The following is a 25,154-nucleotide window of genomic DNA, read 5'->3' as shown; positions in this document are numbered from 1 at the left end:
TTCATCAGCTGTATCCATGTCCACCTCGCCAAACACCTTTGGTGTGTGACAACAGGCTGATTCAAGACAGACAGGACACTGTATTGTGGGCCTCCTGTACACCATGAAACACTGGAGTATTTGTCCAGCCTGTCCTACAGGATCATAATATCTGGGCCCTCCCCAAGGACACAGTACAATGGACTACAAGCCCTCCATAGTACATGGGCACTCCTATTTGGGCTGAGGCTGATGCACACAGCACACTGAAATATGCTCCTATCATTCCAAATGGAACACTGCAGGTCCAGCTGAGCCTTATTACACAGGCCACTGATATATAAGCCCCATAGACAATAGCTTCCCAGCTGAGCCAATATATATGGGACACTATTTGTATGGCTCACCCATTTGCCAGGGGATGCCAAAAGACTAGCCCATCATCTACACTGGTAACATTAAGCAGCCTTCACTGGGCATCCATGCCAATCAACTACCATAGGCTGGGCACCTGTCCCAGTCCCCCATCATGGCCAGTATGTGTCCCAGGTTATGGTCATCAACTGGGAATTTGGCCTGGCTGACTGGACTTGGCCAGAACATATACCAGCCCAATAGAATCCCACTGGAGTGCCTTCTGAACCACTGTAAATAGCCCAGAGGGTGTCATCCATCCTGGCCAACTGGAGTTGGTTCAGAATTGATGCCAAACAACTGCCACCAGCCCTGGACCTGTGCTGGCCCACTATATTGTGGCCAGTAGGTGTCCCAGGTCATGGTCATCAACTGGGAATTTAACCCAGCTGACTGGATTTGGCCAGAACATATACTGGCCCAATACCATCCCACTGGAATGCCTTCTGAACCACTGTAAATAGCCTGGAGTTTGTGATCCATCCTGGCCAACTGGAGTTAGTTAGGAATTGATGCCAACCAACTGTCACTGGCCTTGGCCTCCTGCCAGTCCCCTAGATTCAGCCCAGTAGATATCCCAGCTCACTGGCAATAACATGGGATCTGACCCAGCTAACTGGAAATGTCAGGAAGTCATACTGGCCCAATAGAATCCCACTAGTGTGCTTTCCAAACCACTGGAAATATCCTGGAGGCTGTGATCCATCTGGCCCACCTGGAATTAGATGAGCATCCATGCCCACAAACCACCACCAGCTTATCCTCTATTCTGGCATATTTGCACTATACCAGTATGGGTCCCAGCTTACTAATACCAGCATGAAAGCTGGCTAGCCATATATTCCAACTACCTGCCATAATCCAGGCACCCATCACAGCCCACCTGCATAAGGCCAGTATGTGTCCTGGCATACTAGAAGTGGCCATAACTCATACCAGCCCAATGGATGTACATTGGTATGCCTTCCAACCCACTGGAAATAGTGTGGTGGCTGTCATCCATACCAGCCAACTGGAATTAGCTCAGCATCCATGCCAACTGACCATCACCACCTTAGCATCTGTGCTGGCCCACTAGCATAAGACTGGTATGTTTGCTGGCTTATTGGCATTATCCTGGCATTTGTCCCAGCTTACTGGAATTAGCCTGGCATTCATACCAACCCAATAGAATTACAGTGGAATGCCTTCTGACCCACTGGCAATCGCTGACACATGCTGGGCTCATGCCAGTGAGCCCAGACCAGGTTAGTACCAGACCTTTCCCAACTTGCCAGAATCCATGCCAGGATTATCCAGGCAAGATGTATATAGTAGTAACCCCTCAGCCACACTGTGCAGTGTGGTGACATCCAATGATCATGGCTATGCTGTGTGACATGATGACAACTCAGAGGTGGGCTCAACTTTAGCTGGTCTGTGCAACATGGCTGATTGTCAACCTCATTTGGTCATATGATATGGTACAAAGTAGGTACATTATGTGAAGTGGGGACATCCAATCTGAGTGAAAAGGTGGGAGCATAGTGTTATGCTTCCATCAGGGGTCATTCCTTTTTCGGCTTCTCACGGTCACATGTGTCACATGCCTTGTCGTGTCCCTCATAACCGTTGCCATCCTAGGGGCTCGAATGCTCCAGGGAATGTTCAGATCTCCCAATGTCAAGGTATTTCCAATACCTGTCGAGACCGCATTGCCACTGTGATCCAGTATTCCACCACCCTCTCTGATGGACAACTTGTTCATTTCTTGTTCCATTGACTCATCTTTATTGCTTTGATGTTGTACTATAGCTCCAGTGTCAGGCTCCTCGCTGCGCATTGATTGCACCAGCCAGTATAGCCTTTGTTGCCTCCCTACCCCCATCTTTGACACCGTATGACTCTTATTTATTTCATTGATGGGATTGTTGATTACTGTGGATACGCATCGCAACACATCTGTTGCGACTGGCAAGGTACTCATACTTAGGGGTATATAATCCTACGTACTTTGTCCTGTATCTGCAGTTTTTTGATAGCTTGCAACTGAGCTTCATCCCTTTATGATAGATGATGATAAGCGAAGTAGATGATAGCTAGACCCTTAATAAAGTCTCAACTATCAAAGCTGATGAATGATTTACTGAGAGATGATAAATTGCAAGCAAGAGGGGCTCTCTGATGTCTTCTTCCTTTTTTTTGCTACCTAAGTACAGTGACTTATATACAGTACAGGGGCGTTGCCTATGGAAAACAAGGTGCAAACACTTGGTAAGTGATTGGTAACTGATGAGTAAGGAATGTAAGCGATGGGTAATCGTCTTGGAAAGCATTGGTAAGCATTGGTAAGGATAAGTAAGCCAAAAAGCAAAGAATCAGTAAGCAAAGTCAAAAGATTGGTAAGTATTGGCAATAGGTGAGTCAAAGACAGTCAGAATGTCACAGTATGAGTCAAGCAATGTCAGGAACTGGGAAAGTGCACTGGAATCACATTAGGGGGAGGCCGTGCATGTCACATCTCAAAGAGGTCACTTCTAGGCCAAAGTGGGATGACAGAGAGGCAGCACTGATCTGATGCTGATATAGTACATCCAAAAGCAGACAGGGTGAGTCAGATGTCAACAGGGGTCAAGCTTTGGGGGTCTGTGGGGTGACAGGAGCATAGGGGATCGCAACTTTCCCCCCCAAACCATCCTCTCAGTGAAGCAAATAAAAACTTCATGAATGAGGCTCTGTTGGAAGAGAGGATGAAGGGGGAGTGTCTTCTGCTGTATCTTGCAACAAGGAGGCAAGATGTGCATCATACTTGTCATGGATGTGATCAGGGAGAGTGGAGAACAGTAGATTATACTGTAGCTGTCGCAATTTTGGAAGAATGATGGAAAAGACTGGTATGAAGATGTTGCAGGGGGCAGGGAGGAAGGATCCATATGCTTCTTGGACTGGAGAGACTGAAACGACCACATAAGACCTTTCCAAGTGAATGACAGACCTGAGGCAACCAAAGAACATCCTCCTGGAGGTCATACTGACAAAAAGAACACGCTGTCCAAGCTGGATGGGCTGAGAGGGGGCAGATGAGGGTGGGATGTACCAGGACACTTCAGGATGGAAGCTGGTAGGAACTCCTGGTAGATATATGTAGCCATGGTCTCTAGCAAAGGGGACAAGCAAAACGACTGATGTGGAGGCAGCCATATCAGAAGAATTAGCGAAATGAGCGTCTTTTGGAGGGAGTGCTGTAGAAACATGTGGAGTGTGCAAATCCTTTCCAATCTTGGAAGGTAGGATCGCATGGCTGAGCACTACAAGCGAGTGTTGGAATGGTTTCGGTGTCTGCAGAATTGGTGGAGATACATCGAAAACTGGAATGCTGTACACAGGCACTTAAGAATTTTATTGGCACTTAACTTGCCTCCTCCTTTTTCTTTGGCATTGACAACTTGTTCTTGTGCGAGGGATGACTGCTGACATTGCTGGCTGTCCTTCTTCGCATGAGGGCTATGGTCTTCACCTCCATTCATCAGCTACATCCATGTCCACCTCACCAAACACCTTTGGTGTGTGACACCATTCCCAACAGGAACACCTATGGACTCAGCATTATGAGCTTGGTATGCCAGGAACTTCAGAAAGGTAATTCCCCCAGAGGGCCCCATTGGTGGGTCCAGTAAGGGTAAGGCCCCAACGGATCCTGACGACTTGTACGATTGCTGCCCACCCAATGGAGGAAGGGAATTTAATGTCAGGCGTCCCGGAGAATACAACAGAAGCCACAATGGGCTTCAGACCTGGATCACACAGGTCGAAGGATACTTGAACCTGAACAAGCATGTCTATAACATGGAGTCCCTCAAGATCTTGTTCGCACTCACTTATATGACGAAAGGTGCAGCTGTTTCGTTCGCTGAAAACTATCAAAACGAAAACAAGCTTCTCGACGGAACAATCTATTACATGGACACCTTCCAGAGGTTCATGGAACGTCTCAAAGCTACTTTCGAATCTGGTGACCAAACCGCTCTCGCTATCCTACGCCTTTCTGATATCACTCAAGGAAAACGAGAACTCGAAGGGTACATTGCCAAGTTTACTGGGCTTGTCAACAAGGCTCAACTCAAGGAAGAATCACATGAAGCAGGGATCTTCTTCGGAAAAGGATTGAATAAAGAATATCGTGATTGGGTTCTTAATTCAGGGCACACCCCTTCCACTGTCATTGAGTGGATACAGTGCGCGGGGGAAGCAAGAACCACAATCACCACCAAACATATCCTAGAAGGGAAGGAATCTCAGTATGAAAGAAAGTTCATTCATTACTGCAGAGGTTCCCAAGATCCTGATGCAATGGACATCAACAAATGCAAATGGAATGTTAGACATTCAAACTCTGAAATTATGTGCTTCAAATGCAGAGCAAAGGGTCACTACAAACGTGACTGCAAATCCACCAAGAGCAAGAATCTCCCTGGGGTCCGGATTGTCCTATCTGAGGACAGGACCAAAACAGTGTGGATGGGAGACCGTCTGGCTATGGCCGAAGAAATGAAGGCTCATGGGGTGGATTTTCAGAAGGGACCACCGACACTCCTAAGGGAGGTCCCACTTCCGTTTTGTCCACCAACTGTACTTCCATAAATGATGAATCAACTATGCGTGTTGGATCACCATTGGGAAGGGTTTTTCTACCAGACTTTGCAGCAGGAGTAATGGCCTGTGTCAATTCAGGTGCCAAAGTATCACTCATCTCGGAGCAAATCATACAAAAACTTGCGATACCAATGTATCGTGTCAAAACCAAGTTCAAGACCACTTCCTTCACTGGAAAGGATGTTGAGTGGGTGACAAGAAAGGTTTCCATCTGGATCATCATCAAGAACTGCATGGTTCGCGTCAAGTGTTATGTCGGTCCCCTGATTGGAAAGGAACACATCCTCTTAGGGATGCCTTTCCTGCGACAGTTCAAGCCAAGAATGAACTGGGAGATGGGATGGATTACTTGCTGGGATGATGGGTATGTGCCAACTAGGGAAACTGACTTGTACATCAAAGGACAGGTCCCATTATATGAAGGATATGCAGTCAAGTTTAATGACGGTGGTTCTGTTAAGGAACTGGTAAGTATTAACAAGACAACCTTGTCTACAGAACTCGAGGCTGCCTTATCCTCGACTAAGGAGGAAGTTAAACTTCCAAAGGAGTACCAAGAATTTGCTAAAGTTTTCTCGGAAACCGATATCCCGCTACTGGTCCACCAACCTGGGTTGGACCATGAGATCCATTTAAAGGATGATTTCAAGCCTAAAAAGGCTGTGGTATATCCCATGTCTCTGGATGAACTAAAAGTTTTAGATGAATTCTTGGATGAAAACCTGAAATGCAAAAAGATCCGACCATCAACTTTGCCCCAGGCTGCCCCAGTGTTCTTTGTGGCAAAGAAGGATGGAAAGAAGCGATTAATCCAAGACTATCGCTACTTGAATTCTTTCACCATCCAAGATGCACATCCATTACTGAACGTGCAAGCCTTGTTCAATGAATTGGTCAAATCAAAATATTATGCAAAGTTCGACATTCAATGGGGGTTTACAAACCTCCATGTAAAAGAAGGTGATGAGTGGAAAGGAGCATTTATTATGCCCAGGGGTCTCTTTGAACCCATGGTAATGTTCTTTGGGCAATGCAACTCACCACCATCTTTTCAGAGATATATGGACTGAACCTTTGAGTCCCAGTGTGGGAAGCAAGTCAGGTACATGGATGATGTCACCATTCAAGCCAAGACCAAGGAAGAACTTCAGACTTGGGTTCGCGAGTTCCTGAAGATCTGCGAGAAAGAAGGATTATGCCTCAAGATTAGCAAATGCATTTTTGAGGCCGAAGAAATCAAATTCCTCGGAATGGTTATAGGAAAAGGGCGTATAGAGACTTCACCAACGAAGACTGATGCCATCAGTACTTGGGAAGCCCCTGACAATCTTACAGGGCTTCGTCGATTCCTTGGATTTTGCAACTTCTACCGCAAGTTTATCCCTTCCTTCTCAAGTGTCACTTGCCCTCTCCATGACTTAACCAAGAAAGGGGTGTCCTATCAGTGGACTCCTGAATGCAACTCCATGTTCGAAAAGCTTAAATCTTTGTTATGCTCTGCTCTGGTCCTCACCATCCCAGACTTCTTGAAGCCATTCGCACTATTTACAGATGCTTCAAAGCTCAGTACTGGAGCCATGCTTGCACAAAAAGGAGATGATGGAGAATGGCACCCCTGTTCATATCTCTCACAATCCCTTGTTGGTGTGGAACAACGTTACCAGGTTTATGACCTGGAAATGCTCGCTGTTATCCACATGCTAAAGGCATTCCGACCATACCTCCTATCCCCTGTTGAACTGACGGTGGTCTTCATGGACCACAAAAATCTCGAGTACTACCATGAGCCACAACAGCTCACCCCTTGTCAAGCTTGTTGGGCTGCTACTGTGCAGTCCTACCCCATTTGTTTTTCTTGGCAGGCTGGTCACCTCCAGGTCCCCGCCGACACGTTGTCCTGCAAAAGCGAGTCTGTGGAACCTGCCCCAGTGGCCACGGTCCTTCCCCCAGACCTTTGGCTTTCGGAGGGGGTGGATTCCCAAATTTGCCTCGTTTCTCCCTCATTTTCAATTACAAAACTACAAAAACAACTTAAAATTACCCGACTCTGCCATATTGGACGAATCCCAGGATGGGTCTCACATTCGAAAACAAACTCCAAGCTGTATTCCTGCCCAGTTGAGGAAAAGTCAAAAAGGAAAAGGCTGCCTGATGCTTGCCCTTCTGAGGAAACAAACAAAGGAGCCAGAGGAGTATATGCGATATCCACGGACCTGTATGAGCACATCAAGAATGATGCGTCAAAGGTCTCTACAGGTCCAGAACCACAGGATAACATCACCACAGCAGAAGATGGAACCAAATGATTTGGAACAATGCGTCTCTACATCCCTCCCAATCATCGCCACCACTGTATGCAAACATATCATGATCATGAGTCCTCCGGTCACCCAGGACAGAAAGCAATGTTCGCAAAAATGAGAAAAGAGGTGTGGTGGGAAGGTATGGGAAGGGATATTAAAGCTTACGTTGCAGGATACCTGGTGTGCCAGACCATGAAAGTGGTAACTCACCCTCCGAATCCACTGGCAGTCCCGCATGAAACCCCTAAAACTGTGTTCCCGTTCCAACAAATTTCTATGGATCTCATCATGGATCTCCCCATGTTGGGAGAACAAAAATATGACACAATTCTCACAGTTGTCAATCAGGGCCTGACAAAGGCTGCAATGTTCGTACTGTGTCACAAAACTATTGACTCCGTCAGACTTGCCCAACTGTTCTGTCAATTCATCTATTCCTGATACGGAGTCCCAGAGTCAGTAATCTCAGATCGCAGACCGCAGTTCACATCGTCCTATACCAAGGAGCTGTACAAGGCAATAGGGGTCAAAACAAAACTTTCCTCTGGATACCACCCACAGACTAACAGAGAAAGCGAACGCATAAACCAAGAGGTGGAAGGATATCTTTGGCTCTATTGTTCTGAGTTCCTGAACTCCTGGGCATCAAAGCTACCTTCCGCCGAGTTCACTCATAATGCACAGGTACATTTGGTTCATCAAATGACCCCCTTTTCACTCCTCCTTGGATACAAACCTTCCCCCTACCCTGAAACCTGGCTAACCCTGGTACCTTCCATGGATGAAAGGCTAGAACAATTGGCATCAAACTGGGATGTCGCAATCCTTGCACACAAGAAGGCACAGGACCTGATGTGTTCGTGCTCAAAAGGGTCTTATGTCATGCCCAAGATTGGAGACAAGGTCCTCCTGGATACTGGGCATCTTCATATCAAAAACCAGTGTGATAAAATTGCGCCCCGACGTCTTGGGCCCTTCAAAGTGACTCAGATCGTGTCACTGGTCGCATTCCAATTGGACCTTCTGTCAACTTGGAAGGTACACCCTGTATTTCATGCCTCTCGGATCTATCCTTTCACCGAAAATGAAACCTATGGGGCAGCAGCCACAGCACCTTTACCTGAATTGGTGGATGATGAAATTGAATGGGAGGTCAAATCTATCCTTAATCATAAAACTGATGGTCACAGAGGGAAGTGCAGGTATCTGGTCAAGTGGAAGGGGTTCCTGCATTCATCCAATATGTGGGAACCCGAGGAAAACATAAAAGAGCATGCTTCTGAAGTGCTCGACCAGTACAAACTTGCCCGACATCTGCGAACTTAAATGGGCTCCCCTCACTCTGTTAACACCAAGAACAACTATGCCAACCTCCCCCTCACCTCAGAATCTGTTTACAACACCAACGATGATGGGCTTGTTCCCCCCATCACTGTCTATGCCCCTTCCTTGCCATCCCCCACCAGTTTTTATGTCTCCAGCTACTCCTTGCCCCTCTCTCAACCCTGTCCGCTATCACCCCCTATCTCCAGGGCTAGAGGACCGTGTCCACTCTCGGGGTTCTCGATCAGGTGCGTCCTGGTCCCCAAGGCCAGAGTCCCCCTCAGTGGGGACAGTAACCACAAGGGAAAGGGTAAGGTGTGGGCTGACAATGACCCTGATAGTCCAGCAGCCCCCACTGGTAGCACCGATGCTCCCAAATCCGCCAACCTATGCACTGCCTTCACTACCTACTCCAACAGCGCTCAACGCACAGCCCTCGACCTCCTCACAGCCACTGCCTCTGCCAGGATTGATCAGCAAAGACTACCAATCTCAGCAGCTGACTACCTGGACATTGTTAGGGCACTTGATGTCTTCCACAACAAGGACGACATTGACGGGTGCTCACCAGAACAGGTTATGTATTTTGGGCTGCTGTCCGAAATCTACAGAGCATCAGATGTAATCAACGGACTGGTGTCAAAGGTCTGCACCCAGAAGTTGGCCAGAACTGCACCACTGTCGGAGGTTATAATGATTGACATGTTGGAGCGTGCCTCTTCAGATCTTACCGAGGCTGTCACTGGTGGAGCTTATCATCAGTTATGGCAGCAACAAATCAGAGAGTTTTTGGCACTGCCTGCTTCTCGACTCCTTGATCATATCAAACCGAAGCAAGAAGAACCATCGGCTTCGAAGTTAAAAACAAAGATATCACAGATCAGGAGAAGGAGAAGCAGTGGCGCACCATTGAGCTAGGGTTCATCGACTCCAGCAATCTTTATAAGGAGGTTGGTGCTCAGCTTGGTATGGGAACTCACAACTCTGGCTGGGAGGTCTTGTTACAGGATGCGTCATGGGCTGGAATTCACAAAAATTACCACAATGCTGTCCACACCACTGACCCTCTCCCTCCAGCTCCCTTCATCCCCATACTTGCTGATCAGCTACAATTCTACCTCGGAGGCCAGGTCCCCATCCTGCCTGACCATGTCCTCTACCAGCACGCCTGCTACCAATGCTGTTACCTGGGACATTGGTCATGTCGTAACGGACATGGATCCCGCTATACTCTGGCCCTCAAAGAACTGCCATCTCCATCGCCATCATTGCCCGTATCCTCATGCACACATTCCTGCATCTATACTACTCGCCGACCCTTATCCTCTCGCCCCCATAACGCAACTTCCAGCCCATCCTCAAGGGTCTGAGGACCTTAGAGGGGGGGTGATGTTACACTTCCATCAGGGGTCATTCCTTTTTCAGCTTCTTGCGGTCACATGTGTCACATGCCTCGTCATGTCCCTCATAACCATCGCCATCCTAGGGGCTCGAATGCTCCAGGGAACATTCGGATCTCCCAATGTCAAGGTATTTCCAATACCTGTTGAGACCATGTTGCCACTGTGATCCAGTATTCCACCGCCCTCTCTGATGGACAACTTGTTCATTTCTTGTTCCATTGACTCATCTTTATTGCTTTGATGTTGTACTATAGCTCTGGTGTCAGGCTCCTCGCTGCACATTGATTGCGCCAGCCAGTATAGCCTTCATTGCCTCCCTACCCCCATCTTTGACACCGTATGACTCTTATTTATTTCATTGATGGGATTGTTGATTACTGTGGATATGCGTCGCAACATGTCTGTCGTGACTGGCAAGGTACTCATACTTAGGGGTATATAATCCTATGTACTTTGTCCTGTATCTGCAGTTTTTTGATAGCTTGCAACTGAGCTTCATCCCTTCACTCAAATCCTTGTTCTCTCTCCATGCAAACAACCTTAGGGACTCGCCAGCAGACAGAACCTCTGTCGGATCATTGCAATAACTCAGCCATAGGGGTTACAACAAGTTCAGCCTGTAGACTCCCACCTTGTGTGCTTCGTGCCTATTCCATTTGAAGAAGTCACCGCACTCAGGCATAACACATAGAGGCAATGGCAGCTGCAGACAGCATACATCACTGTCTTGGCTGCAAGGTGGAACCTGGACAAGATGCCACTGATGGTTGATGGTATTTGCTTCAGCACAGTCTCATGTGAATGACTCAGTGTCCCATCTGGCTTCCGAAAGGCAAGGTATAGCAAGAGGGAAAGTCTGTTCATAATAAAGTTAGCACCTGGAGTGCCAATGCCAAAAATTATACTGCACACAACTCCTAGCAATAGTGCAACTTGGGCAATCACATCCATTCACTTGATTGGTGGTGAGTACTGCTTCCCTGTACAATCAAACATCAGCAATGGTAAAAATCACAACATCCAGATACTCACCTGTGTCAATCTCAACTGGATCTTGAGGCAAAGGTGTAGGCACCTGTTCATTTGCCTTGGATTGGACCTCATCCAACAATGCAGATAAAGCCTTTTTGCATGTAGCCACCAACTCCATGGAACAAGTAACCTGATCAATTGCTTTGCATAGAATGACAAGTTCATGCTGGACATCAAGAGAGCTGAGGTCTGATGAATTGAGGAGGAGCCACTGACAGCAATGGATTCAAGATTCAATATTGCTAAGGATCTGAAGAGCCCTGATGGTGCAATGATCGCCATTCCTTGACAACTTGCAATGACCAGATACAGTGGGGGTAGTGGAAGTAACAGGTGAGTCAGGTGAGAGCCATTCTCTCTCAAGGGTGTCTTTGGGGGGGGATGTGATGGCAGGCCCAGGAGAATGAAGGGTAAGGCAACTCAGACTACTGGTAAGATCATCTAAAGGGATTGCCTTGGGTGGGTTGCTTATCATGCTGCTGCTTGGACCCATGGCCTGAAAATCAGTGCAGGAGTGCCAAAGTTTACTGACAGTGGTACCAGGGTCCAGACCATCATCAGTAATGGTAAGTGCAAAGAGGTGCCCAGCAACAGAGTCTACAGCATCTACAGTGCTCTGTTGGACAAGTGGTGAGTACTGGGTGGCATGTTCTTCATGAACTCACTTCATGTGCACTGGCATAAAATGAGCCTCCATAAGAACACCTCTTGCTTTCCCATGGCTGTCTGTGCCACCTTTCTCAATGCATTCTTCACAAAAACATCATTTGAGAGTAGGGTGGGAGGCAGGCATCCCTCCAATCTGGTGGCATCAATGCTAAGTGGATATCTCCAAATGTTTGAGGATGATGTACAATGTAATCTTGGGGCTTTGAGATGAAAAGGATGTGAACCCTGGCATTGGCTTCTCCCTTATAGTTGGATGTGCCACCAATCTTCATGTTGACAATCCCCACATTTGCCACACCAGGAAATATTGGCAAGATGCAATGGTTCTGTGTAAATCAAATCAAATATATATCCTATGCCATGTCACTCAGCTATCCAGAGTCAAACTTTTCCTATTTCTATGCCATTCTATTTTGTCTTTATGACTCATGTCCAAGTGCAATTCAACCCCTGCACAACTTACTCAACAGCCATAATGAACATTTCCTACCTAACCACCCCTTTGCTGATCCAACCATTTTCTCTCCATTGTGACAACTGCCCTCTCACTTAACACCCTCCTTCCAAGCAAACTGGAAAACCACAGAGCAATGCATGTATATAATAACCTAAATAATCAGTTCCTGCCAGTTGTTGGTCCTGCATGTGTGTCAAGTCTGGTTCTTCTCCACTGGCAAGTCATGTTGCAAGGCCAGCTGGGAGGGGGCAGATGTGGGCAGGGGTCATAGGTATGGACTGTTTGGACTTAAAAACTGTGAATACAGCACAATTCCCTCTGGCCTGGGGCTTGAGGCTGGGCTGAGCAAAACACTAGAAACAAGACATAGAATATGACAAGAACTACGCCAGTTGATCAATTGGTTGGGGACTGAGTGAGTTTTCTCACAAACTATAACTTCTAGTCTTAGACCTGTGCTCACCCATAGCTGGACTACAAACTCAAACATGACAAGCAACTATCATAGGAAATGGAATCCAAGTCCAACAACAACTTGCTGTCATTTGATACATGAATACAAAATCTGCATAGTTTACAAGCATCAATCTTCACAGAAGCTGTGGTTCATCCAACTTATTAACCAGCCCATTGATCTGATCCAGTGGCTGTCACGAGTTACTATAAAAATGTCGGCAGTATGACAAGAAATCTCCTGTGGGAAATACAACAACAGGACAGGTTAGGGTATACTAATTCAATAGCTTAGTAGCTGGTGATCATGACCTCAGGCGAAGAAGGAACGGCCGTCTTCCTTCGATGCACAGGTTCACTTAGGGGTAAAATAACTGCCTGTGTCTCAGCACCAACCGAGAGCACGACACAGAAGGCAGCTTACCTGTAACATCCGGACCATGCTTTAACTTGGAATCACTTCTTCAACCTATTGGATTCTCCGAGGGTGAAACTACAGTGGGATCATGGATTGGTCGCAAAGCCTTAGAGCAAGAGATGGGCACCCACGCGCACAAAAGCAAGAACTCGAAACGACAGGATTAGAATGCGACCTGCGCTTTCGGACTGGTGCAAAGCCAATGCCAGTGAAGCAGAGAAAGGATCGCAAAAATAATGTCGTGCATAGACCTCTCCTTGCTCGGTCGGTTAGGTGTGGGGGGAGTCACGAAAGATCACTGCTCCCATTTTATACGACGGACCACAAAGAGGCGATGACACTTCTGGCGCTCATACCTGACTTTCCTCCATCACACAGGATGAAGACCGGAAAATGTTTGTCCGCGTAGTGCGTCGGGTAGTCGTCCGAAGCATAGCCAATACAGTGATGACGCATTGATAATGATCACGTCATAGACGCACATCTCGAAAAGTAGCATGTGGGGAGACTGAGATCGACGTCACGGTTTGTTCACCATCACTCGAGTTTTGATTGAGGAGAGTCGCACGACGGTCGTAGTGCAAATCCCAACTCTCGAATACTGTGATTATCAGCGGAGATGCCCACTTCGGGGGCCGAAAAAAACAAGGTCGGAGAGACAGTGCAACCGTTCGTGCTGTGGTAGATGTGATGTCAGAGCATAGATTTCCTTTTGGCACCATTTGTCTTCCTTACGCAGCGTTGAGAGAACAAACGTATAGAGAGTTGACAAAGCCATCCCAAGTTACACTTCCCGGCAACCATGCAAGAAGGCATCTATGAAAACCGAGGTCCGGGTAGCTGCCTCACTGGAGTCAGTGGTGGGGTTGGCGAGAAGTTACGAGCCAGCGTGGGAAATGAGCTTTCGCAAGGGCTGAGCCTCTCGAGTGTGGCTCCTAGCTCGCTCCCCGCTGTGCCGACACAAATGAACCAGTTCTGCCAAAACCTCTGGTGTGGAGTGACGAGTCGTCGAGTGTGGAACAGATGCTAAACACGCAGTGCGTAAACATTGGATGAACGGGCGGTGCACGTCTGATCACAGAGATCCTTGATCCGCCATTTCAGATGGGCTTTCACTACCTTCACGGCAGAGCGATTGAAGCCAACTTGGAAGTTCTTGTTCCTACGGACGTAATTCGCAGCAGTAAACTTTTTCGATGCTGGAACCTAACAAGCTATGTTTCACGAATACACCACCCACAAGCAAACAGCATAAACACAAAAAAAAACAAAGACAAAAATATCCTCCCCGAAGTTGAAACAGCGACGAGAGTTGGAAACAAGAGTGTCGTAAAAAAAAAGAAGTCCCCCTTATTCGCCTTTAACAGCCACGACACCAGCAATCGAGTTTACTCTACAGTATCGGGCATCTTCCCCAGCGAGTACCCAACCTTGACGAGAGTTTCGATGCTTCCTTGTCCGTTGGCAGCTACACTCTTTCCAGTCGAGTTCAGGACGAGGTCCTCGTCAAATTGAATGAGCCCCGGCGGGAAGACGGCAATTACAGTGCTGCCACCGTACGCAAAATAGCCAACCTCGTCACCACGTTTTATCTCATTCTGAAACCCCGAGTTAAATAATCGCCACATATCACTGTTCCATGATATAAATACCGGTGCTTACATTATAAGTCCAGACAATGCTGCCAACCAGGAGTGCGCCGACGGCGACAATTGCAATCGGCTTCTTCGAGACCTCGTGTTCGAGAAGTAAGACGGAGCGCTTGTTTCGGGTGAACACGTCAAGGTTAGGTTCATTGACAGCCTGGGGATTCACTACGGCGAATTTATAGGTGACTTCTCGGGGTAAGAAGGCGGCGAACTCACCGGTATAATATTCACCGGGGATATCCCGATGTTCAGTCAGAACTCTTCCATCAACTGGTGAGTGGAAGCGGTGATAATCTGCAGGCGCGAGGCGGAAAATGGCGAGAGAACCACCGCTCAACTGCTTCGCAGATAGGATCGGTGGGATCGAGACCCAGGAGCGATGGTACAGAGAATTCGTCTCCCTTGATCCAAAACTTCTCTGCGAGGCTAATGGTCTGGTATACCACTAGGCGGCAGTCAGCTGCACTGCAGAATCCCCTCGGGTTATCTACGTTCTCAACGGGACGCGCGCCTGGCTTGAGCTTGCGAGAGAAGAATTCATTGAAAGTGTGATATTTGTGGATATCCGGTTCCAGCAGTTCATCCAGCTGGATGTTGTACATCTTGATAAAGGACGGTATATTCTTAGCGGATTCTGGTGAATCGTAGATTTTCCCTTGATGAATGCTCTGTTCGCGGAGGGTATCTTCAACGAGTTTGTTTCCTTCCAGTAACTTTACCTGTTCCTTCCCATAAAACAGCAGGTGCATGCCCAAGCGTGCGTAGATTGGCATGCTCTCGAAAAACCGTTGGTTCGTGCCTCTGATAGCGACGAAATTGCCGATATGGTACTTCTCGGCCAGGGTCTCGAGCTCTGGGACGACCTTGTGCAGCCACTCAACCCGAGAGTGGGCAAAAGCATGGACGGTGGTCGTGACGTTACCCTTCCCCTTGGAGGGATGGGAGTGCTCTACGAGTTGTCGGAATGCATGAATGACGACCTCCTTTTGTACTCGTTGGAGGTTGTTCGGGTGGATGTTCTCGATAGGCTTGACGATCTCGACTTCTTCAAGAGACGACATATTGGAGATAACTGCAACTTCGGGGTCATCAGTACCGCGGACATGACCGATTTGAGGACTGGCATGTACCGTGCTGTTAATCGCAAGTTGTTGTGAAGGAGAATTTCTAACGTCTTCCCGTCAGCACTGTAAGATCAGTTGAAGGCAGCAGTTCAGTGTTTCATGGGCGATGACAGGGCAGAGGCCCCTGATTCAGGACCTCAGATGATGAAGCCCCAGGAACGTACATGTGGATTAGCAGTTACTATATCGGTCAATCTACGGTGCTGAACTTGTCAAGGTACTATTTTTAGAACCAGTCTAGCGTATTTTCGTGTCGGGCACGGTTGCCAGTCGGTTGCGCCGCAACAAATCGTTGCACAGAGACCAGCAGGCTTTAGGAACAGATCACCTCCGAGCACCGAAACTTCCTGTGGCGACAAGCTCTCTGAGCTTAAGCCCCTTGCGGAGGATGACTGAAATTTAAAGATTTCGAGAAAGCAACTTCCTCTTCTGTCATGCTAAACCATTATGGCTGTGTCAGGCTTCACAATGGTAACGATAGCACCACTAAGCAGGGAAGGAAGAAAGTCCAGATACGATCTGTCCATAGTTTGCGAAATTGAGAAGCGAACGCGCTATCATGTCATGATTCCTCATCAGATGAAGCAACAATGGGTATGAACCGTTTCGTCCGAGCACGCCCAAGCTTAAGATCGCGAATCGACAGAGTGTTAATTTCTATAAGCATGCAATCATAAGATACGCACCAGTGTCATTTGGGTACGACGGTCACGCAAACTCATAGATTTCGGTGGCGACCGCGTCGATGAAACCACATGTTGGCCAGATGGTGGTGGAAGTGTCAAATCTAAGGGATGATTGGGTGGCCTGACAGAATTGTGAGAGAGGATGACTCGTGGAAGAATCCGGAAATCCTTCCGTGCTTGGGGCTCGGTGCTATTGATTGCCGGGGATGATCCTGCATCGAGGGTAGCTGAGGGACAGGGTGGCATAGGAGCCGCGGCATCAGAAAGAGGTGATGAGGATATGGAAATCACGCTCGGAAATTTTTTTGGTGCGTTTCTTTCCAGAACAGTGCTGCGCTCTGACTCTGCCTTCTCATTATCTGGTTTGGACATGAGCAATTTGGGCATCGAATTCCTGGACCGCATACGAGAAGCATCCTCAGAGCTAATACTCGTGAAACGACGGGGCGCGAGCGACACATTCTCGTTGGAGGTTGTAACAGGCAAGCGAGGTGTGCGAAAGGCACGTTTCGGAGCTGGGCTGAGACGTGTCCTCTTTGGAGAGTGAGTAGAACAGGTGGCGTTTCCGGTGGCCTTAGAACGCCCTTCCATTTCGTGGAATGCGTTAGTACGTTTCCGTGGCGTACTGTTAAGTTGCTTGGATGTTAGTTCAGGGCCCACCGGAGGCTTTGGTTGCGCGTGATCCAATGCAAGACGCGGGATGGCGTTTTTAATGGTGCCAATGCTCGTCCCAAGATTAGCCTCAGCACTCGATACAGCGTCTGCCAGAGAGGATTTCAATTGGTCGAACTGCGAAGGCAGATTTTGTAGCAGCTGTAAGAGGGGCAGCACAGTGTCCAACAGAGTGCTTTGATGTGCTTGAATCGCGTTTTGTTGATCCTGAATCGATGCGAATGCACTTGTGTGCGACTGAACTAGCTGTTGGGAGTACTGGAGTTGCAGATGCTATAACCGATACCCAGTCGAACTGACCGTTTGCAGTGCGTCTATGCGCTTTTCCAGTGCCCGAATGCTGTTTTCTGTAGACACTTGTGACGCGTGCGTAAGCTCCAACGCATGAGCTTGCGCAGGGGTTCCCATATGTGACTTGAGTTCGTTCTGGGATCGGGAGGCTTTTGGGGAGAAAATGGTAAGTGCGAGGACTCGTGCCACTGCAATATCGTACAGATGTCAACCATCTCCGTGACTACCTTGTCGTGCTCATGATCCAGTAACTTGTTGGCGTTGATGACTTGGCTCCTGCAGTCGTCCACCCTTGTCATAAGTGTATCGAGTCTCCCGGAGAATTTCTCCAATGTAGATTGAGTGTCGTATATGAGCATGCGCATAGACGTCCCAGTCGCGTCTTTTGGTGCCAAGGGTGGGATTATCGGTGGCGTCGAGTCTTGAATGATGGAATCCTTCTGGAGGATGTGGGCCCACAGCGCATTCGCCGCCATGTCTGGCGAGTGAACAAGAGACAGGGGTGAGCGCTTACATAATAAATAGGGATAATAAATAATAAAAAATTCTAGCAACAACTCGTTTCGATCGAGTGACCTCGGGGTTATGAGCCCCGCGCGCTTCCTCTGCGCCATGTTGCTGTTATATCTCCGGGCACCGAGATGATGATAAGCAACTGCCTGCCCGCCAGTTGCTGGGAACACGATATATAGAGATACTTCAATTATACCACTAGGGAGGTCGATTAGTCGCCAAGTTCTCCGCCACCTGCAGACTCCATAGCCCTATCTCATCGTGGGGAATCTTATTCCATCTGGAGTAAACCTGAAAGACGGCTCAGTACAAAATGTATGCATGGCAAGATCGAAGAAGTACCTCGTCCGCATGCTTCAATAGTTCTCGTATTCGTTCCTTAGCTTCGCGATCGCTCTGTGCATACTTCATAGTCTCCTCATATAGGGCAATGTTCTCTTCCTCGAGCTGCCACTTAGCGTCAGACAGAAGTGCCGCGGGACATAGCCTCGATGCTTGCCTTGTGCAGTGTCTCTTTCAAGTCTTTCTCTTTCTGCCTGCAATACTGGGACCGTACGGGCACGTACTGCAGCCCGAGGATCCAAATCTTCTTTCCATACATCCTTCCTGTCGACCTCTCCACGTTGTTTTCTGGCTCGTGCCTCTGTGACTACTGCGTGTAGCGTGTTGATGTTCTCTCTGACGCTGTAATCTTCGAACAACCGTTCACAGCTTGCCTGGAGCACAATTTAAGTCTCTCGAAATAGAAATACTCGACGTACTAACGTGCACTTGGTCTTCCATGTGCCGTGATATGGTGTTAAATATTCCCTCCGCGCCATGTGGCTCTTCTTTGCACCACAGCGCGAAGCACTCCTGGAAATCCTTGTATCTTCCCGCGGTTAGACGGACAGACAGAGTACTTCGATAGCTCATAACTTACGTCCACTTGTGCGCCGCTCTGTTTATTGCCAGCTGCAATGCGGAATGAAAATGTGTCCATCTTTTTGTGTCTTGTGTTCCTTTCGCCATGATTTGTAGTCGACCTCAACGCGACCGCGTAGATCTAGATTGCCTTGAAGGGCAGTCACGTGCTGCCGCGGCACACTCACCTGCTCAGCGAGCGACTCAGCGCCGAGCTTCAATCGCTTTCATGCCATGGACCGTGATGATGAAGCCGAGAATGTGCAGACTGCGATGAGGCCGCAGCTGCAGCAGAGGAGCTCCATTCCATCCTTTGTTCTTATTATCTTTATGCTTTTCTTGCTCACGAATCACAGCGGAGACGAGTTCTTGGCTCGGAATCATCACTACGATGCGTTACGCTCTCTTACTTACCAGCTATCCAATTTCACGAACTGGATGAACGGATCCGATACCAACTTTTCCATGGTACGTGCGCACCTTAGTCGTCGAGTCGAGGTTAACGTTCAAACCTTGGCATAATCAGCCCGATCGAAATCCCTCACTCCGGCCTCTCGTCGAGTCACACATGACACTCGGGTCTCGTTTGGACCCATCTAGTGCTTCATACTTTACAAATATAACTGGGTTTATCCGCGGGGAGATTGACTTCCACAACATCACGCTTCCGAGCCTGAATGACACCCATGCTCCTTGGTCGTCGCACGCCGAATCCTATATGGAAAACACGAACATGACGGAGATTTTACACTCCTTGGGCACGCAGGATTGGAAAGCAACACGAAAAATGGCATGGAGTGTCATCGACCATGCAGTTGTAGAAGGTGTGTCAGACAAGCTGGCAATGGCTCATGTGCGATAATTCCACCATGCTATCTCTGGTCCATCTGTCTGAGGATGCACTATTTAGGGAAGAATCGATTTTGTCGATGCGACAAGCGGTAACGAGATGAGGCTTGATTTTGAGGGTGTCCATTTCATAGCCAATGGTTCTGTATATGGCTTTGCTGAACCTCCCGGGTAATTAGTCTTTCGTCGTCATATTGGCACTTCCATTGGCTTATAGGCTTTCAGACGTCATATCGACATCAGGTACCTCCCAGCAATCGTACCAGAGGAGTCACAGAATGGAACTACTCTTGTCGTGCGAAATGAACTTCAATCACGGGTAGACAAAATCAAGACCATGATAGATAATGGGGTCATTGACCAAGAGTCTTCGGAAGGTCGGTGTGGAGCATTTTGTCCTTGGACTCCGTTCATGATGTGATAGCCAACAGTGGAGTTCAGAGTGATTGCGGATTCTTAGTATATGCTCAGATTGAACCGTCCCTGATCTCTGAAGAACTTATGATTGACGTTGAAAGCGAGCTACAATCACCAACGGGAAAATGGACACCGAATGTTTTCCCCCTTCGCGTCAACGGTGTCTTGCTGAGTAGAGAATGTGGCGTGCTCTATCGGTTCCATCATGCCGAGGGACTAAGGTTAGCGGGGATGCTTCTTGTTTGTTACTCGTTAATCATTCGACCCTCTCATAGAACTCAGTCATTTCTCCGAAGAGTCGTTAACTGTAGGTTGCCTTGTTCCGTACAAGGAGATTCGTTCTCATTGGCAATGGTACAGATGGGAGCATTTCAGGAGTCGTTTCCCTCATAATGCTCACTCTATCGTGTCGCCACGTTGACCGTACACATAGTCCTGCTGCTCTTCAACGTCTGTCGGTCTGGACTTTCTACACCCAGGCCATCGTCGACGCGGTTTCTCTCGCTGCACACATCACTTTTGCTATCTTGGCACATGGAAGGCCCTCTCTCGCGTTGATTATCCCAGCTTTCGCCTCCTCTATAATTTTTTCCATAGAAGCGGTATATCTTTTATGCTGCTTCTGTTGCCGTGTTTGACGTCTCGCTATAGCACCATGCAACCCTTATCAACCAAGTCCAGGCCCCAGGAGATGCACTCAATACTACCATACCCCCACCGAGACCTCCACAGCAAGCTCCACAGGACAATGGACCAGGCGCTGAAACTGCCCAGCCAGCACAACGTCCTCAAACACCCCCACCGCTCACGGCCCGTTCCTTCCTGAGTACTTTCGCCCGGAATTTGTATTCAGACCCACAGGCGCGCATTTGTATGTAGATTGATTATCACTTGTTACTTTTTTGGCTGACTGCACTAAGGGATTGGATTACTTATCTGTCTCACATTTGTTGTCCGAGCAATCGTGTCGCCTTCGCTGGCTCTATTTTTTGTCGGATCTATGTACTCGTTATTTTGGCTACCACAAAGTTGTTCGCTCCGTCAAGTGTGGAAGGAGCAGTTCGTTGAGTGCCGAGTACCTCATTGGCATGTCAATATGCAGACTGTGGTTCCCTTTCTGTCTGTCAGTTGTTCGCCTGCCTTGCTAGATCTAACAAAGCTACAGACTTTTTGGCAAATTCGACGAATGTATTGGATGTAGAGCCACGACGTGAGTATTATCCTGAGCGCTGTGCATGGTCTAACCGTCTCTATAGGATGGGTATACTCCCTCGCTGCGTTCGTTCTGTTCCAAGTCGGTGTGGTTCTCTTACAGAAGTCCCTTGGCCCCGCGTTCTTTCTGCCGAAACGGGTTTGTGTTCTCATCCCCAAACGCACTGCTTTTCCCTCCGTAGCTGACGTGTCATCTTTTTATATAGTTCGCTACAGCACAAATTTATGACTACCATCCCCCAATGCCGTCGAATATGCACGACCCCGAGGCACCGGACCAGCCACTTGGCGACTGCTCCATTTGCATGGAGGTAATTCATGTCAAGGACTCAAAACAGTTGCAGCAGGTGACTGGCGGGCTGCTGCAAAAGGTGGGCGTCAAGAAGAGTTATAGTGTGGCCCCTTGTCACCATATTTTCGTGAGTTCGATGCCACTTGTGGTTGTGATATTTAGTGCTCAGTACAATTCTACAGCACACGGAATGTCTTGAGAAGGTATGTCGTGCGAGGCCCTCCATTTTGTTTTCTAACTTCACAATGTTTCAATCATCCGATACAGTGGCTTGCTCTCAAGGTAGGCATAATCTCGCGTCAGCGCACGTTCGACGGCAACTGAAATACCACCTAGAATATATGCCCGCAATGTCGCAGGCCGCTACCGCCGTTGTAATACCATAATGTCGGCGCGCCTGCGGTGTCCCTCGAGTACCACCGTCATGGTCCGGCAAGCCTTTACCACATTGTTAACTTGTACTGCGCAATGTCCACTGTCATAGATTATGTAGAATATACGCCATCAGCATCCTGTGTCCTAAATTTTTCGTGAGGTGTTTGCTACTAGTCTTGCTGCGAGGCGGAGGATTTGGGGTAGGGCCGCCGAACGTTCCCGCCAGTCCGTGGAAGTTTAACAACTTGCAAAACATTCATTGGTGTGTAAGTTGCGCTGACGAGGTTAAAGCACTACTACCTCCTTCGGTTCGAAGGACAGTCGATCGGCGTAGACATATCATATCCCAATTCGGAAACGCACGCCCCCCTGTGTGGGTGGGAAGCTTGCGCCGTATGTTTTTGTTTTATGCGCCGAAGTTTCTGTCGACCCAATACGTCACCTATGAGCCTCGTCGGCGGCGGTCAGAGAAGCCATATAAAGCCGTTGATCAAGCACGACATGCAACGGCAGCTCCACGCCAACACTGACGAGTGAACCACCATCATGTCTTTGACACGCTTCTTTTACGACCCCTTCACTGAGTTCGAAAGTCTCTTTGATGACGCTTTGAACACGCGGTTCTCCCGTCCTCGCACTTCTTGGGCAGATGTTGGTACCCGTGACCCCACCTCGCGCGCACTAGAAACTTTCAGACCAAGGTATGTCTGCTTCCGCTGTGCGCGGTAGGTCTTCTGCTGACATCGTTCTCTGCACAGGCTAGATTTGCAGGAGAATGTCGATGCGAACACCGTCGCAGCAAGAGTGGAGCTCCCCGGTGTGAAACCGGAAGATATCTGCCTTGAGGTCCAGAACGACCGTCTCACGATTTCGGGAGAGACCTCTGCCGCCGCGACGCGGGACGAGGGAAACTTCGTCGTCCGCGAACGCTCATATGGCAAGTTCTCTCGTACCTTGGTGCTCCCGCCGGGTACAAAGGTATGCAATACGTCTCTCAACATTGCATGGCTCATCTGGCTTACCATGGTTTTTTTCTTTTTTTTTTAACTTCAGCCTGAAGATATCAAGGCGAACTTGGACAGCGGCGTCCTGACAGTGACATTCCCAAAGGCTCCCTCTGACCAGTTGCCGAAGCGCATTGCGATTACGTAAAAGCTGATCTAATGAAGTCGAAGCGTGAGTTGCAACGAGAGGAATTGCCAGCTGCGACTGTATTCTCTTGCTTTTTTTAAAAAAAGGGAGATAAAAGAAGAAAATGGAGCATCACTGATAGCGTTGCCTTTAGTTCTTGTTGTATCCAGAACGTGTGTTAAGCAGGTGTATTATGCTCGCCGTACTGTAACGTGGTGAGCCGCAATGAAGGGTGTTTGCAAGCGTCCACAGGGAAGGAGGGGAGATAGTCTAAGCATGAACGTGACAGACGTCATGGCCAACTATGTGCCTCGAGCCGCCTTTGAAAGTTCCACCAAGACGTCCCATAGTAGTAGTATAGAGCCCCGAACGCTGCACCTCCTAGATGAGCATAATGATCAAAAAGCCTACGAGCAAGCCTGACATCAGAATCTCCTCGCCGACTGAAACTAGTCATGACTTACTTCCATCCTCGGATCACACCTACTATATCGAGGAGAATAATGCCCCCAACACCAGCCGTGATGGGTATGGGGAAAAACGGAGGGAACAACAATCGCACTTCGGCATCCGGGAAAGCAAGTGCGCTCAGCGTTACAGCTGCATAGACGGCACCTGATGCACCTAGCGAAGGCAAGATCTCTCCCTTAGATGCCGCTGTTGCCACGTTAGTGCTCCCGGCAATTGCACTTGCAGCTGGTGAGGCTCGGATGGAAGCTTGGGTTGATGCTCGAGCCACCAGTCGAGGGAAGAGGATCTTGGTCGAGACGACATGGCTGACAAGCCCGGAGAACATACCAGCTAATGGAGCGAATTGAAAAATGGTTTTACGCAAGGTATCGTCATAAAATTTTACCGGAAAGGAAGAACGCTAGGAAATGCCACATGCTAGTTGCTTCAGGAAGAGCATCTGGGTTATTGCGTTGTTGAAAGTAGAAATACGTCGTGGCAGCCGAACCTAAATATTCGGACATAACATTGGTAAAGGTAGCGTCAGAGGCCAAGCTTACACGACCCACCAAAAGAACAAAGAGCCATGTTATTGACAATGAGGTGAAGGAAACCTTTGTGACTACGAGATTGCGGGTTGGTCAGCAAAGTAAGAACTCTGACTGTCCAACAAGTTACCTGAACACACTCGTCAAGAGTGTATACGCTCGTCCGGAAAGAGGATCGTGAGCGAACGACTTCCACATGAAAGAGCGCAGTCGGGGTACTTTCCAAGCCAAAAAGATGGCCGCGTTCACGCAAGCAATGTGAAAGCACAACCTTCTACCCTCGGTCCAATCGAGGTATGTCTGGGCGCAGCGTACATACGTGGCAATGGAGACATTTCGAAGGGTACTTGGCCACGTCGAAGTTTCATCCTTCAAGTGTTCGAGGATTTCTTTCAAGGACTGCGACAGCTAACGTCAGGTACTCGTCATGTTCGAATAGAAAGAGCGGCTTCGTACGCCACCTAGCTCCATGTATCGCGCCCTTCTCATTTCATCTGTCGAAGGCGGTCTAAGTTGGAATATGCTCGAAACGGTGACCAGTTTGTTCTTCCAGTATTTTGTCTCTGATTCGGTCACAGCTGCCGCTCCAAGATAAGCCAACAATGATACACCGAGGAAGAGCTGGGCATTTGTCGAAGTGGTTTTGCCAATGGAGATTATTCCAGAGCGCTCACCTCGATTTGCTTCCGTACCGATGGTTTTTCGAGGCGGGCACCAAACGATGAAACGCCCTCTGTCTTTGCTACCTGTGTCCGAAAGGACGGGATGGCGTCATGGCTGCCCGGAAGTCGACCTGATTGGGCTCGAGCTGTTCTTGGGAAGTGATTTGGGAATGTCTGAAACAAAGAGCGGCTTTTAGAGTGACTGAGTGGTGTCCTCAGCGAGATGGCGCCGCGCCTGCAGAATGTAGTCCACAGCATGAAACGTCGTCGTCGTCGTCAGCGGAAACCGACCCGATT

General features: G+C 48.5%; 7 protein-coding genes and 1 non-coding gene across 8 annotated transcripts; 2 read left to right on the top strand and 6 right to left on the bottom strand.

The window, feature by feature from the left end:
* Positions 1 to 645: 645 nt before the first annotated feature.
* Positions 646 to 1,305, bottom strand: F5J12DRAFT_781722 (uncharacterized protein; the record flags this gene model as incomplete). Its single annotated transcript, XM_051742600.1, has 4 exons — positions 646 to 877; positions 914 to 947; positions 980 to 1,108; positions 1,203 to 1,305. The coding sequence occupies 4 exons, from the start codon at positions 1,303 to 1,305 to the stop codon at positions 646 to 648; spliced, it is 498 nt and encodes a 165-aa protein (XP_051601318.1).
* Positions 1,306 to 14,471: 13,166 nt separating this feature from the next.
* Positions 14,472 to 15,793, bottom strand: F5J12DRAFT_891209 (phosphatidylserine decarboxylase-domain-containing protein; the record flags this gene model as incomplete). Its single annotated transcript, XM_051747465.1, has 4 exons — positions 14,472 to 14,681; positions 14,746 to 14,897; positions 14,949 to 15,177; positions 15,224 to 15,793. 4 exons carry the CDS (start codon positions 15,791 to 15,793, stop codon positions 14,472 to 14,474), a joined length of 1,161 nt encoding a protein of 386 aa, XP_051601317.1.
* Positions 15,794 to 16,006: 213 nt separating this feature from the next.
* On the bottom strand, positions 16,007 to 18,100 carry F5J12DRAFT_740479 (uncharacterized protein). The gene is made up of 4 exons (XM_051742017.1): positions 17,708 to 18,100; positions 17,515 to 17,654; positions 16,543 to 17,460; positions 16,007 to 16,481 (listed from the first exon to the last, which is right to left on the bottom strand). The coding sequence occupies exons 1-4, from the start codon at positions 17,979 to 17,981 to the stop codon at positions 16,419 to 16,421; spliced, it is 1,395 nt and encodes a 464-aa protein (XP_051601316.1). The 5' UTR covers positions 17,982 to 18,100; the 3' UTR covers positions 16,007 to 16,418.
* Positions 18,054 to 18,125, bottom strand: F5J12DRAFT_t87. The gene has a single exon. It is a non-coding gene; the product is annotated as a tRNA-Met (tRNA).
* Positions 18,126 to 18,168: 43 nt separating this feature from the next.
* On the bottom strand, positions 18,169 to 19,063 carry F5J12DRAFT_821297 (uncharacterized protein). Its single transcript, XM_051745302.1, is given in 6 exon segments — positions 18,169 to 18,309; positions 18,361 to 18,465; positions 18,518 to 18,544; positions 18,564 to 18,734; positions 18,784 to 18,889; positions 18,941 to 19,063. 6 exon segments carry the CDS (start codon positions 19,027 to 19,029, stop codon positions 18,217 to 18,219), a joined length of 591 nt encoding a protein of 196 aa, XP_051601315.1. The 5' UTR covers positions 19,030 to 19,063; the 3' UTR covers positions 18,169 to 18,216.
* Positions 19,064 to 19,070: 7 nt separating this feature from the next.
* F5J12DRAFT_821287 (uncharacterized protein) lies at positions 19,071 to 22,194 on the top strand. The gene is made up of 16 exons (XM_051745301.1): positions 19,071 to 19,389; positions 19,448 to 19,774; positions 19,832 to 19,941; positions 19,996 to 20,147; positions 20,195 to 20,408; positions 20,463 to 20,494; positions 20,548 to 20,789; positions 20,839 to 21,058; positions 21,108 to 21,195; positions 21,242 to 21,306; positions 21,353 to 21,397; positions 21,444 to 21,538; positions 21,606 to 21,818; positions 21,874 to 21,894; positions 21,959 to 21,973; positions 22,028 to 22,194. The coding sequence occupies exons 1-16, from the start codon at positions 19,156 to 19,158 to the stop codon at positions 22,067 to 22,069; spliced, it is 2,115 nt and encodes a 704-aa protein (XP_051601314.1). The 5' UTR covers positions 19,071 to 19,155; the 3' UTR covers positions 22,070 to 22,194.
* Positions 22,195 to 22,411: 217 nt separating this feature from the next.
* On the top strand, positions 22,412 to 23,320 carry F5J12DRAFT_563774 (small heat shock protein). The gene is made up of 3 exons (XM_051740071.1): positions 22,412 to 22,767; positions 22,825 to 23,044; positions 23,120 to 23,320. The coding sequence occupies exons 1-3, from the start codon at positions 22,613 to 22,615 to the stop codon at positions 23,216 to 23,218; spliced, it is 474 nt and encodes a 157-aa protein (XP_051601313.1). The 5' UTR covers positions 22,412 to 22,612; the 3' UTR covers positions 23,219 to 23,320.
* On the bottom strand, positions 23,118 to 25,146 carry F5J12DRAFT_563756 (uncharacterized protein). Its single transcript, XM_051740070.1, has 7 exons — positions 24,870 to 25,146; positions 24,652 to 24,816; positions 24,326 to 24,594; positions 24,217 to 24,269; positions 24,054 to 24,155; positions 23,662 to 23,998; positions 23,118 to 23,604 (listed from the first exon to the last, which is right to left on the bottom strand). Exons 1-7 carry the CDS (start codon positions 25,113 to 25,115, stop codon positions 23,490 to 23,492), a joined length of 1,287 nt encoding a protein of 428 aa, XP_051601312.1. The 5' UTR covers positions 25,116 to 25,146; the 3' UTR covers positions 23,118 to 23,489.
* Between the last annotated feature and the right edge of the window lie 8 nt (positions 25,147 to 25,154).

This window comes from Pisolithus orientalis, assembly GCF_024613125.1.
Source record: "Pisolithus orientalis strain OTSU chromosome Unknown F5J12scaffold_9, whole genome shotgun sequence".
In the NCBI taxonomy this organism is placed as follows: Eukaryota; Fungi; Basidiomycota; class Agaricomycetes; order Boletales; family Pisolithaceae; genus Pisolithus; species Pisolithus orientalis.
This window is presented reverse-complemented; position numbering and strand designations above follow the sequence as displayed.